The sequence below is a fragment of the Mus caroli genome, chromosome 3 (assembly GCF_900094665.2).
Source record: "Mus caroli chromosome 3, CAROLI_EIJ_v1.1, whole genome shotgun sequence".
Taxonomy (NCBI): domain Eukaryota; kingdom Metazoa; phylum Chordata; class Mammalia; order Rodentia; family Muridae; genus Mus; species Mus caroli.
Window position 1 is genome coordinate 3,772,174 of NC_034572.1, and position 15,165 is coordinate 3,787,338.

The following is a 15,165-nucleotide window of genomic DNA, read 5'->3' on the forward strand; positions in this document are numbered from 1 at the left end:
AGGAAGTATTTAAAACACCTGCATTTCCTTAGGTGGACCTTCTCCTCACACTCCATTCTGTTCTCATCTTCTCCTCTCTTACAGCACTTGTAAGCATTATATTAGTTCTAGCTACAAATGGATTCCAGCCTCTGTCAATTCTGTTCTTGTCCATTTTAAATCCTTACTTATTTCAAATTAATGCAAGCCTATTAGATTTGATCAGGGAGCTAAGAATTTGTACTCATGGGTACTTAAAGTTCTGCCTCCCTTAAGTAGCAAATATATAGAAGGAAAATAAAATCTGGCCTTTTGCAATCTCAGCCCCAGGACTTGGGTTCCCAGCAAACAAGTCAACTTACAGCCTGGATCGGAAACTCCCAGACTTACTGTGGGGAGAAGAGGGGGCTTTCCAATGATCTGTCCTTTAGGGTTTAAAAGCGCATCCTGGGAGCGACTCTTTCATTCTCCATGAAGTTCTGAGCTGCGAGAGCCCAGCAACGCCCTGAACCCAGGCAGCCTGTGAGTAACTGCACAGCCAGGAAGCCAGGAAGCGCTGCTTTGAAGAGGTACTGGCTAGGGACAAAGTGGCTGAAAACCACTGACTACTGAGTCTTGACTGCAGGGGGCCACCGCGTCGCGGCTCCGGCACTGAAGCTCTGGGTCTGGGGATCTGAAAACCCGGTCGGGAACTGTTCCTCCCCGCCCGCCAGGGTTGTACGCCCAGGTGCCAATGGTTCTGGGCAACTGAGCTCAGCGCGGGTAGTGGCTGACCATGGGAGAGGCCAAGCTCTCAGCCTGTCCAAAGTGCAAGGCCGGACTATTCCCGGACGTGCGGAGGCGCGGGGGCGGGTGGCACCTCCCGGAGTGTCCCAGAGTCCCCGGCGCGCTAGGCGCACCTACTTGTGCGCACCAGAGAGCAGCGCTTACCATGGAACATGGTCTGCGAGAGGTGGGTGTAGTCATGATGACTAGGACTGCAGCAGGAGCCGGCTCTCACCACCCATAATCACTCCCAGGACCCCGGTCATCCACCGGGCGGCCGCAAACCGGTGCTGGGCAGGGCAGTTCAGGCAGCTGACTCCTCTCACCCACGCCACGCCTGGTCCATCCATCCCAAGAGGGGCCGCATGCATCACCGGCCACCCAGGCGCTCTGGCTTTGCCATAACTTCCGTAGGATCTGCCGGCAGAGTTAGCAGGGTACTTTCAGTTTCTACTTTGCGCTGGGTCTTCAGGTTCAATGTTTGGGTTTATACCCTCAGCGTCTTCCCCAGTCACCTGGACCAGGATCAGTGGTTGCTGCGAATTGAAAGTAGCTCAGGAGAAGCCAGCTGGCCTTCTGGATCAGAAAGATTCGGCTAATAGGCTTTTCAAATGACTTCTAACCGCTCTGGCAACTCTGAGACTGGGAGCTAAAACCGCTGGTTACTAATATGTCCACAGAAGCCACAAATGTGCAGCAGAGAAAGCTCGCTATTGCAAGTCAGTTCCACTGAGGAGGCGTCGCTGCTTCTGCTGCCGCCGATGTAAGTCATCTTTAAAAAAAAAAAAAGGAAGTGAAGGATGATTAAGAGGGTCACGCCCTCTGCCCCTCTAGGTTCTCTAGTTTTTTTTTTCTCCGTCATCTGTGCAATGCACCTGCTCAGGTGGGACTTTAAGAACAAATAATTCTTGTGAGTCCATCCAGTCTAGTATGTAAGTGGTAGAGCTTCAGAAAACCAAAACTCGTATTAGTTGGGGGCACATAGAAGTTCTGCATAGTAACTATCTCCCACAGTTATCTCCTGGCATAGCTAATAACCATCGTGATTGTTTCATTAAAGGGTTTTGTTTTGTTTTAATAATAGGCCTGAATTACCGAGGGGACTCCTGATTTAGTGTTGTTTCTTATAATCAGGAGAAACACTGCTTAGGTGAAGGTGGGTTGTGCAAACCAGTAACAAGAGAGATCTGAGATCAGGACCATATCGCTCATAAATCTAGTATTTGCTCTATGCCAGGACTCTTGGTCAGGAATTTACATGTATTTTGGCATCTGGAGTTTTCTGCCGAGGCAATCTGTTTTCTTATCTGCAGTTGAAAGATACACATGGGAACAGAGGCTTCCAGAAGTAACAGAGCTAAGTTCACATGGCTGAATTTGGATAAAAAACACCTGCAATCTGGCTTCGAAGAGTCTGCTTGGAATCTCTTGTGCAAGAGAACCTTGTAAATAATGGAGGATACAGTAGACTAAGAAGACGACTTAGGGTGGTGGGTGTGCTCTTAACGCTCTGGGAAACCTCAGAAAGGGGTCTGGAGTTTGTGGTTCCTAATCTGACATCTGGACAGGAGCTTCAGATTCTGTCTGTTAACAGTGAAAAGAGGCAGAGAGGTACTGTCTGTGCATTTAGAGTGTGGACCGTAGGAGTTCTAACTGGGCACTGGCCTGTGGACTCTGCAGGAACTCTCACTTTCCACATTCAATGTAAAACCTGTTGTTTTAGTGCACTTCCAAAATAAATCCTACCCGGTGCCTGCAGGGCTATTTAAAGACCGCGCTGTTGTCTCTCTTGCTTTCATCCCGCTCAAACCATCAGGAGATTTGACAGTACTTATCTTCACTGCAGCCCTGGTCTCCAGACAGCTCCCATCCACAGAGAAGGGCTATCTAGAATAGGATTAGACTCCAGAGTTGCAGTATGACAGGATGGAAGAGAGCTACTGTGGTGAGAAAGCATTTCAACGGTGGAACATGGGAAAATGTTCAAAAAGGAAAGAGAGGAAAGAGAAAGAAAACAGGGAAGACCTGGCAAATGAAATCAGGAAACTGAGCCTTTCAGGCACACACTTCCAAAAATGTCACTGGAACTCAGATGTGGAGAAAAGCAGTAGACAGAGATGAGGCTGCCGGGGTGGTTAAAGACTAACTCTATAAATATGTCTAGGGTTGTGACGGCTGTTTTTAACTCCCTGACCATGGGGTACATGTAGGTGTACAACTGCTCACATTCTATGCTTTTTTTTCCCCCCACCTGTTGTTGGGCTTTTCAGAGGAGAATCAAAGAACATCCATCAAAAGAGTGCAAGAGGGGAAGTCTGTCTTCCTTTCTAGTACAATCACCAGAAAGGCTTGTGCATAGGAAAAATTGGAGTAAAATGAGGCGAAAGTATCTAAAGTTCCAGGAAAGGAGAAGTAAATGTTTTTTACAGGACTCTGACCCTCAGTTTTAAGAATGTCTTCTGAAAAGAATATTGAGAAAGCATTTGGAATTTCAAAGGTTAGATGAAAATGGACACCTTTGAACTACATTGTATTATGAGAGAATTCTAAGAGAATTAGTGTCATTTTGAAAAAAATCAACCCAGCTCTTTAAATCAGCTATTGCTTTTTAAATACAAATTGAACATACAGATTGACAGGGGTGGATGTTTCATGAATTTTTAGAATGTTGATAATTAAATAAATGAAATAATATTCGAGGCCTGGTACGTGTAACCCTAGCTGCTCAATCAGAGGCAGGAGAATTAAAAGTTCAGTTCCTGATTTGTTTGATGAGTGAAACCATGTCTTTAAAAGTAACAAAATAAAACAGGACTGGTGACATAGCTCAAAGGCTGGGAGCTTGCTTAATTTTCATGAACCTCTAGATTCCATCTCCAGTATCATAAAAAAGAAGACAGAAGTGGAGGAGGAGGAGGAGGAGGAGGAGGAGGAGCAATAGTGGTAGTGGTACTGGTAGTAGTAGTGGTAGCAGTAATAGTAGGAAGAGGGGAAGGGAGGTGAGAGAGGAAGAGGAGGGGAGAAAGGAGTAGGGGATGAGGAGGAAGAGAAGGGGACAGGTGATAGAGGAAGAGGAGAAAGAGGGAGGAGGACGAAAGAGTGAAGAAATAATTACAAAATTATTAACACTGTATAACAGGAAATACTGAAATACATTATAGGATGCTGACTTAGGGCAGAACATTTTTAATAATAAGCAATATTTCTTAAATTTCCATACTTTACAACTATTAGTCAATATAGTTAATTATTTCTCTCTCTGTTGAGCAGGCCTGCTTTGAACTGGCACTCTCTATTAAAACCTCTTGGCTATGGAGGCACTATGCATATACCAACATCCATGATAAAAAATTACTTTCTTGATTAATTATCTATACTCATTTTACCTGATTAAATATAACAATTATCTGTCTGCCTGTCTGTCAATGCACTCTGAGATCTAAATTCCAGTATGCTATATTTTCTAAAGTTCCTACCCTTCTAGACAAAAATATCAAAATAGGAAATACACACACACACACACACACACACACCACTGTAGATATGTTAGGTGTATAGTTGTCTGGGTTCTGTGGTTTGAGAGATCCATTCTTGATCTACTGTTATGGCCAGGAACATTTTAAATTATATTTGGACACCGGAACTCTTCACTTTGCCTTGAGCTTCACAAATTCAGTTGCTGAATTAACTATGCATGTTCACTATGGGTAGCAGTCCATGCTTTTAAGGTGATTGTATATTGAAGGGGAAATGGGTGTGCCATTTAAAAATTCAGTGTGTTGAGAAGGATATAATGAGGCACTATTTTAACCAGAGAGTAAAGGGAGTTTAAGCCCCTTGTATTGTGAGTGTACAAGAAGATCAATCCACTCTTACAGTAAGAAAATAATTTCCTAGCATATAATTCTAAATCAGATATGTATCAAGTATTTGCACAGAATGAATTTTGAGCATTACTAATTGGCAATCTAGCATTTATTTATGTGTCATTTTTCTTGTTGCATTTCTAAATAAATCATAAATTGACAATGATACTATGTTTAAATTGCTACTCTCCAGATTGGAATTTATCATTTTGCTGTAACTAGGATATGTTTGTTATTCATATCACATGTAAATGAGATCCAGGCAATTTTGTCAGGTTTTGCTAATAACACAAAAGAAACTGAGAACCATGTTTCTCAACCTCTGTAAAAAATGTTTCATAAAACTATTTATTTTTGTGGAAGATATATGGAAGTTCAATAATAAAACATATTTAGTCTCATGGAATGAATTCCAGGGCAGGGTGCTTTGACCACTATGTTACTCAGAAAGATTTTTTTTTCTGACAATACAATTAGCGATTAGCAGCTCTGCTGTTGAGATATAAATGTAACATATCATGGATGGCTATAGCAACGGAAAATAATGAAGCTTAAATGCTAAAAGAATGAAGAGGTAATGCAGGTGGAGAGAGATCTTTAGACACAAGCCTTACAGACTAGACAGAGAAACAAAATCTGTGCCCACCAACAAAACCAATATAATGACAGACAAGTGGGAGACTCAGCACCCCAGGAGCATCAGAGTTTTCAAAATCCACAAAGCCTGAAAAGGAAAGGAACTGAAGCTCATACTCCCCTGGATTGCTTAGTCCTGAAGACAACCATGCAGAGAGACATCTACAGAGTAGATATATCTGTGGGGCATGAACTGAGGCAATGAAGTTGAGGCAAAATTTCAGAGATGTTTGGTAGTGATGAAAGGAGTGGTCCCAAGTTTCATGAGCATGTCAGGTACAATGGAAGTTTTCAATTCTGAGGAGGATTTAAGCATATTTAAAATTATAATGACAAAATTCGGTTCCCAAACAGCAGGAAGAATGAAATCAAGAATCTAAATGACCTGCTATTTTTCTTATATTCTCTTCAGGTCAATTTCAGTCTTTTATAATTCTCAACAATAAGAATCTGTTAAGTATCAATAATTTTTGACTTTTTGGATTACTCCCTGCACACTCCCTTTTACACTACTGGCATCACTTTTCCAGTGTTGCTCTGTTACCTTTTAGGAAACACAGCTATGGAGCAATGAGTTGGCTTTACTTGGTTCCTTTGTGTGCTAATGAATCTATGTCTGGCAGTCGGGACTTCTGAAATATATACTAGAGTTGGGAAAGGACTATGCTGTACATTTCTGCTGTTATAGTCAGAGAAATCATTTCTACAACAAACTTTTCATAAAAAAGAATTTGAAACAAATTGAGAACTTTCTGCTTAAATGTCTTGGTAGCTTCCCTTTGTGTTATCCAATTACAATTTGAAGACACCCAGTTGTTTTGCACTCTTGGACAACAGTAACTGTTCCAGTCAGTCTAGAATTTGATGTAGTCAAAGATTGCCTTCTGAGTCACAGACTATACCCTGCTATGTCCTGTGGAAAAATTCATCAGCATGAACAAGTCTTGATTTGCATTGATCATAGAGAACCAGAACTCCTAATAAAGCTATGCCAATATCCAAGAATGCTACCATCCCAACTACCGACAGGCAATTAAATGCCTAAGCTTCTGGTAACATGCTCAGTTCTTACGTTCAGCAGAAATTTAAAAATGTCCTAATATGCAAGACTCCCTAATTTAAATAACTTTATTGTCACATTAGAGGGTTACTTTGTCTTTCTTCTCCTTCAAATAAACCAGGCTTATTCTAGCATATTTTATTACTTTAGATTCTTGGAATAATTGTAAACTCTTATATAGGATACGGAATGATTAGGTATATTATAATAATTGCATTAATAATGTAGTCTAGAGGGATATTGTACCTCCATGTTCTTAGATATGACTGTTACACCATGTTAGGTATCAATTACCAGGCATCCCAACTGCCATGAAAGTAATAACATGAATGTGTGTGTACACCCCCCCCCACACACACATATACACACCCACCCACCCCCCACACACACACACGTACACACACACACACACTGGAATCTCAAGAGGCAGAAATATTAAGTGATTGAGGTTTTTGTGACAGATAATGATTTTTGGAGAGAATAATGGGATGTGATATGGTGCTGGAATATTGCATCCTATGAAAAGAAGTTGTTTACTTTGATTTCCTTTGTGTCTTTGATCAATTAGCAGGTCTCTTGATATTTAGAAGTTTTCTAAGCATGTCTCTCTCTTTTGTGATCTCTTCCTCCCTCCCTTCCTCCCCCTGCCCAGTGTGTGTGTGTGATTTGCCCCTATATTATCTGGTGGAACTTTCATTCTCAGAAAACTTTAAACTTCCATTTAACGCTGCAGAGATGGCCCAGCAGCTAGAATCCTTGACAGCAATGTGTAATGACCTGAGTAGCATTCGCCAAACCCATGAGAAATCTGGTAGTGTACGCTGTATCCAACATTCCTGTGATGAGAAGGGAGACAGAGACAGGAGAATTCCTGGAAGTGCATGGGCCAGCTAGGCTGGCTTATGTACACTAGGATACAAGAGATCCTGTCTCAGAAAAAGAGTAAAACAGGCACTGACAACTAACGACCTCTGACCTCCACATGCATTGTCATATACCCCTCCTGCCTCATGCATATACATGCACACATTCATCAAAATAAAATTTAAATAAAACAATTTTTGTTTCAAAAGTGAGATCTCTTTGATGTTAATTCTAAACTATACAAGATTATTAAATTTCTGAAGTGAATTTCATGGAATTGAGGGCTTTACAAAAATCAAATATTTTGTTGGCTTCCTATTTGATCTCTGTAAGCTTTTCTATACCCATCCTCTATTGTATTTACATGACCATGTGGCCTAAAATGAGACCAAAACAATGAAAAACAAATGTTATTGTGCACATGGTTTTACTGGCTATTCAAGGATAATCCTACAGCCAAGAACTACAGATATTTGCAGGCAGTGACTGCAATTTTCTAAAACCTAATGCAACCAAACCAAGCAAACAGAAACACCACAATAGAGGATTGTCAAGAACTTAAAAAAAAAAAACTAAGTTTCTTAGAATCTAGAAAGCAATTATCAGTCTGGTCACATTCTTAGTTTTTGTTTTTGTTTTTCTTTTTTTCTTTTTTCTGTGCTTTCAAGCTGGGCAGGAGCTATAGTGTTCTTTCATAACTTTAATATTGCTGGAGTCTTAAACCAAAAGTGCTTATCTTGTTGGCCTGAATTAGACTTGGTGCAATTCTTTTCTTTTCTAAAATATAGGATTTTTGGTGAATTTTAAACCACCAGAGACAAAATTTATGACCAACCTGTTCTTCAAAGCAAACTTCTTTGGTAGTTTTTTCTGTCCATTTCACTTCTTTAAGTGTAGCTAATTCAATACAGCATATCAACAAATGGAATTAACTGGAACTTTGCTTCCCTATGAATTAAAAGGAAGCTCAAACAGTACATATTTCTGAAGGACACTGTTCCCAAGTGTGTCTCCCACTTCCACTGAGGTGCACCAGCAGTCTTTCTGCATTTGACTGTATTGGTAGTACATAGCAATAAAGTCCAACTGGCAAAGACACACAACAGTGATGTTTACCTTCCATTTGCCTGTGGAATTCCTTGACAACTATAGTAATTTTATCACTCTAAGTGCATTATGATGATACAAGGGAATTTAGACATCCTGTGTTTTATTTATAAGCATCATATCTCTGTTTGGAAATCGTCAAGATTAACCTATCATTCTGCTTCTCCTTCACGGCCATTCTTTGAATTCAGCACAGTTAACCAAATAGCACTATGTACCATGCAGTATTCTATATACTCAACTACATCAACATACAATTATCAATATAAATTCTACTTAATCATATTCTTTACGGATTATATATTACAACAAAATTTAACCACAGAGTCAATACAGATGCTATCTTTTAATTTATAGATTAAGTAAATTTAAAGAACAAAGAAGTAAAAAATGCTCAGTAAAATTTCTATGTGTGCCCCATGACTAAATTACACTATTTAAGATGTGAAACTTTAACTACCTTGGTTGTGATGATAATACTGGTACCATACTGCCCATTTGTCCATATATAGATAGCCTGTATGTATGTATATATTAACCCAAAGAAGATCACAGTCTCCTGTGTTCAGATACCAATTGCCACATTTCTATGTTATTTTCTTTCCTTATTTGAAAGAATCCAGATAATGGAAGTGAATCCAAAGATATTCATCACATTGCACTTCAGTTTCCTGTAGGGTTTAGTATTAGAGGCTTATGTTGTATATGATATGACTTATATCAATATGTCTTCACACTTCATTTCCATGAAATGATTCTTCTTATTTTGTCTTCTCTGAAAATAATGACTCTCAGTATCCAAATCACATATATTTTATAACACACAATGACTTACTTTTACATTTGTTGCTTATGCAGCTCTTATAGCTTGTAAATACAAATATTTTTCCAAACAAAAGCTTCAAAGCTATTGTGTAACATCTATTTAAATTGTGCTTAACATTTATTTATTATTTCTTGTATCATTCTCTAAAGGACAAATGTAATATGAAATGCTATATTCTAAAGTGAGTTAAATAATAACCTTTCCAGTAACAGTTATTTGATCAAACACATGGTTGAACTAATTTCTCTCAATGATACTTACTTAAAATTAGTTACAGAGAAATACAGGGGACAGAAGTTTTGTGTGGAAAATTTTTCCCATTTTACAATTTCTGGCCTAATTAGTAAATATTTTTCTCCATACTTGAGTATAAATATCTTTCTGTGTACTAGCTATATAATTTGTAAATTCCTAATAATTTTACTGCTAAAATGACATTACAGGTTAGTTTTAGTTTTGATGCAATATTACAAATTCTCTTTGAGTATGCTTCCCTACATGATTTTACATGATATGAACAACACATGTGAAAAAACCTTCTCGGAGGACTCTCAAGCTAAACACAAGTACATACAAGTATGCACGGCTGCTGAGCTAGCTCTCCACATTCTGGTCTTCCTAGTGTGTACTCTAAATTCAATCATTGCCCAGGATCTAAACCTGGAAAAAATAAAGGCAACCACTGCGGCCTGTTGCTAGCAACTGCTCGATGGTAACCATGCTCTCTCATCACTGCAGCTGCCCCGATAGAATTTATTATAGCTCTCTGAATATAGAACTTTTAACTAAGATGTTAAGACACTGTTGTCTTTCTTTCCAGGGCGTCCAGTTTCCCAGCCATGTCACATGACACAAAAGATGCTTCATGATTTATGTCCTCTCATGACACTTAGGTGCCAAATCTTCATATGCAGTCATTTTAGTCAGCATGTCCCGTCCATTTATCCTTAGAATTATGGTTAAGATTTTTTTCCTTGGGTATATGGCAACCCATATGACACAAGTCATTTTTCCTTTCCAATACTTATCAGCTATACTCTGTTTTGACAGTTTTCCAGATTGTAATATACTGGAGACCTAGACCTTTATTTGGTAGTGATACAGGTTGAGTGTTTATCTTGCATTAGGTATTTGATGCATATCTTTTGACTAGATTCATGGTATTGGCTGCTGCACAATTAGATTTTCACAGTATTCAAAATAAGACACCCATCTTTTTTGTGGTTAAATACTCAGTGGACACTCATTTGATTGAGCATCACATATCACATTAGAAGTGGGTACATACATTCATTAGAATGAAGCTAATGTACATGAATGAAGCTATGTGGAACATCTCACCCCTCAGGAACTTAAAATGGGAATGGACTTCACCTTTAAAATCACATTGAATTTGTGATTTATCAGAAACAAAAGTATTAACTAACATATAAAATTATGAATAAAACAAGTTCTAACTTTAAGGGATAGTTCCTCCCATGGGTTTAATAGATATAATTTTTTTAACTGGGATGGATAATAATGCTACAAGATTTTCTCTTAAAAATTGTGTGCAGGTAGACTTAAATCAACGTGTGTGTGTATGTATGTGTGTGTGTGTCTGTGTAAGTTGTATGATCTAATAATAGAAAGACAGTTAATCATGAAAGAGCATTCATATGTTTCCTTTAAAGATTATTATGAACTTGAATGTGTTCATTTGCATTGTAAAGTTAGCTTTGCTCATTTTATGTTCCTATTGTTTCTAAAGAATACAAAGGACATATCCTGTTGAGGCAAGCAGTCTAGAAAGCATCCCAGAGTTTTATTCCAGGGTAGCCTGGTTTTATTTGGAACACTGACTTATGGAAGCTATTTAGTTTCAACAATGTTTATGGTGACTCCTAGTAGTTTCTAGGTGGCCCTGTAAATACAAAATCCAGTTTTGCAAGTGTCTTGGCAGATGGAAGGTTGTATTGCAAAAACTGCATCTATAAAACATGTTTTACAAACTATTTTCACAGTTCTTTTGATAGTGGTTTGAGGTTCATGTTGGAAATTATAAATAAAAATAATCTCAAAAATAAAAATAATAATAATTTAAAATTGTGGATGAGAAGTTGATAATTTTCAAGCTATAGTAATTGATTAATAGATATAAGTTCCAATTAATCTGTTTATATTTCCTCCATATTGTCCAATATACTTTAAGTATTTTGAAAATATCTCATGTCACTCATATTTCATTCAGCCATCCTGCCAGGGTATTATGAGCACAGGAAAAGACTTTTCTAAAACTGGCAATTTATATTGTGACAGACACACACTGAATGAAGAGTAGGATGAGTCTCTGTGCATATTAGCCATTAATATAAATACCAAAATTATCTTGCCATGCTGTGGGTTCATTTCTTAATGAGTTTCCTTCAAAATTCCACCATAAATGTTTGCATCTATTAATTTACTCAGGAATCCATTCCTCAGAATGTTTCTTGAGGATCAAAGATGGCTCTGTGAATGAAGGTGCTTGCTGGCAAATTTGACAACCCAAATTCAATCATTGTGACTCCTATAAGCGGATTGTCCTCTGACCTACACATACATGCCACTCATGGCACACACATACATATAAGTAAATATAATACAAACTTACATTAAATTTAATATATAAATATAAGTAAATGAAATAAAATTAAAATCAAGGTTTTTTAAAAATTTCTCATAAGGTAGGTTTCAGAATTTCAGTATATTATTTTTAAATGCTTGTGATTTGATAATGGGCTTGATTCTTGAAAAATAATAAAACAGATTTAATAATTCTCTAAAATATAGTGAGTTCTTCTTGGAGAATTCACAAGTCCAAATAAGCCCAGCAGCCAGGTAGGTGGGATGAAGTGAGGATCCAGCCTGCTGGGGACTGTGTATCCACAGAGCTCATGTCTGGACTGAGGGAGGGTGGTTGCAAACTAACATTACTAGGCTTTCTAGTCTTACAGGTTAGGCTGAGGGTTTGCATAGTTTACTGGAATTTCCCAGAGTTTAAACGATTCCTCTATTTTTCTGACTTTATAACAATTCCCTTCCCTAATGCTTTCAATCTGTGTAAGCCCTACCCCAACCCTTCAAAAATTAAAATTCCTCTACCCCAAAGATCTTTTTGACTAATTTATATATAGTTTAATGCAAAGAATAAGTGCAGTGGAAAATACCATGGACTCTTCCTGCACTCACAGTTTCCCTTGTGATACTCTGACATGCTTCTCCTTCCATATCATTTGTCTGCATTTAACATATCACAAATTTACTTGATTGTTTTCTTTTCTTGCTACTAACAGCATGAGACATTTTAGTTTCCACTGATATAGCCTCAATTTCTAGAATATTTATGGGCAAAGAATAAGCTCTTGACATTTAGTCATACACATCGGTGTTCCACAGATAAACAACTATAGAGAGAAACTGGCTAAATAATTACACATATTTAACCTTGACAAGAAAAAAAGCATAATAATAATGGAATCCAGTGTATTAATTAGTTTGTTTGTTTTTTCTATAAGAAATGATTACATGCGTATTTCCTTAATTTTGTTCTCAGAAATATCCTATTTTTGAAAGCCAGCCACAGTGTGATTTATTCCACCTCCTCAAATCAGGAAATGACACAAACATCCCATCACTTGTAAGCTCAGCCCTAGACATGAGAGGTATTAGAAATTGACCAAAGGAAGAAACCTGTAGTACTTGAAATAGCTTATCCCACAAAGAGTATTCAGTCCACATTAGATTTTCCTTTTCTGAAATAATGTATTGTAAATGCTATAGGCATTTATTTTGTTTTGTAATCATGACTGCTTTTGAACCTACAGCTCAGTATGTTTTAACAGCTATTTCTTCTTCAATTTCATTCTGTATTACAATGCTCCAGAGCATTGTAATACAGAATGAAGATGAGATGTTAGACTCTCCCACTGTATCCCCCAAGTCTCTGACCCTCTTTACCATATTTTCCACTTGGTTTTTTTTTTTCTTTTCATGCTTCACACTACTGTCTTCTAATGTTTCTATTATGTTATTAATTTGTTTACTTTTAGCGTGTATATGTACATGTGTGTGCATTTTTATTTACTGAGCATTCATTTTATAAATGTAAACTCCATTTGTGGCAAGTCATGAAGTATTTGTGGATGTGATTCTCTTTGTTTAATTTCTCGTGCCTTTTTGTTACCCTGTGGTCTGATAGTGATTATAACCACAATGTGTTCTGGATATGTATTTTAAACTTAGTTTGTAAAAAATAATTGGAGTTCTAGTGTGATAAATAGCTTCCTTTGGAGGGGTAGTTCATTTCCTTTTTCTAAGTAACTCATGATGTTTCCAGTTGGGAACCATCTTAACCTGAGATTTTTGGCTTTACACTTCACAGACCATTCACTTTTGAAACTAAGCTAAAATTCTAAGGAAGGATTGGTTCACTTTGTTATAACTTACTATGAAGAGACAAAATTTAGTCTCTCAGGTTAAAACAGTGAATGTTTGGAGTATTCTTTTTTCACAGCACCCAGACTTTGACTCTAGCTTTATGGCCCCAAAGTATTGAGTACTTTAATATCCAAAGGCATTGAGATTATCTTCAGAGACGTTGTGTGTGTGTGTGTGTGTGTGTGTGTTGGACTTAGTTGCCTGAGTTCTTGTTTTCTCTGATAATTCTGTTTTTAATTGCTTAGAGGTACTTTCATGAATTTTCCTTTATTTCATTTATTCTTACTCACAAGTTTGTTATGAATTCCTAGTGTTACACCAAGACATACTGATTTATATTTTGAGAAGTTCCTTAAAATCTTTTTATCCTTTTCCCACTTGTTTGCAATGTGTTTTTGATTATAGACTTTTATGTTGACAATATTTTCCCTTAAGTTTTCTTAAGGCATTAACTGTAGTTTTCTCGTGCACAGTCAATATTATAGAGATGTCCATTTCACAGCAGGATTTGAAGGAGGAAGAACAAGAGAACACAGGGCATAGTGAAACTGAGGCTCAGGGTATATCTTATATGTCTTACTGGACAAAGGAATGCAAAACACAAGTCTAAGTTTAACTTGGTGGAGAATAAACTCAGACTAGGAGTAAGGAAGTATATACAATTTCCATGACTGTTCACGCTGAAGGATGTTTTGTTATTCTTATTTCCGAAGAAACTGAGATATAGAGATGGCAAATGATACATTAAAGGTTGTTGACTAAAGACAAGGCTGCCTACCTCCCTGTGTGAATTCAGGCTGTGCTCTAAACTCCTACCTACACGTTCCCAGTGAGCATGCTGGTCAGGTAGAAGGAGAAGAAGAAGAAAGGGGAAAAAGTAGCAACAGGGGCTTGAAGCAACTATATAAGGAGAAAGGGGAGGGGCTGGGGTGGAAGAAGGAGAGAGAGAATCAAAGAAAGAAAAATTATTCTGCAAAGTTGATACTGATAGTCTCTCTGTAAAATCAGACAAGAGTGACATGTAGCCTGTCGATATTTGAAAGAGAGAAGATATGCTGTCAAAGATGCTTGGCTTATAGGAGGCTGCAGCTATGAGAACCCATCTCATCACAGTTACTGGAAGACATCAACAGTATAGAATAGAATAGAATAGAATAGAATAGAATAGAATAGAATAGAATAGAATAGAATAGAATAGAACAGAACAGAACAGAACAGAACAGAACAGAACAGAACAGAATAGAATAGAATAGAATAGAATAGAATAGAATGAAAGAAGTTACTACTCAAGTGAAGACCATCTTGATGGTTTGTTGTAAAGCTGGAGAAAGTGCTTTTGCAAATTGTAGAAACTATAAAATTAACTTTTAAAATTTGTAATTGGTGAATTAAGTTGGGTTATATAGGGAAGTTGCTGTGGGCATATATCATGGTCAGTCCCAGGAAGAGTGGCTTCATATCACTTCAAATTTCCTAACAAAGTAGGAAATCCCAGCAGAGAGTGACATCAGAAAGATGGGGATGTGTCAGAGGTAGCAGGAGAGAGAGGGGGAGGAAGGAGGGAGGGAAGAAGGGAGAGAGGGAGGGAGGGAGGGAGAGAGAGA

General features: G+C 37.8%; 1 protein-coding gene and 1 long non-coding RNA gene across 4 annotated transcripts in view; one reads left to right on the forward strand and one right to left on the reverse strand.

Annotated features, from left to right (window-relative positions):
• Il7 (interleukin 7) overlaps nucleotides 1-1,497 on the reverse strand; it is a 44,853-nt gene extending 43,356 nt beyond the window's left edge. Inside the window, exon 1 of one of the 2 annotated variants that reach the window (XM_021157925.1) lies at nucleotides 910-1,497. In XM_021157925.1, coding sequence (XP_021013584.1) covers nucleotides 910-919 — 10 coding nt within the window. In that variant the 5' untranslated portion in view covers nucleotides 920-1,497. Of the gene's footprint in view, nucleotides 1-369; nucleotides 446-909 lie in introns of those variants that run through there. The other variant, XM_029474992.1, reaches the window with a different exon arrangement.
• Nucleotides 1,431-15,165, forward strand: part of LOC115030595 — a 33,211-nt gene continuing 19,476 nt past the window's right edge. For both annotated transcript variants that reach the window (XR_003836179.1, XR_003836178.1), the window contains exon 1: nucleotides 1,431-1,507. This is a non-coding gene — a long non-coding RNA (uncharacterized LOC115030595). The remainder of the gene's footprint in view (nucleotides 1,508-15,165) is intronic.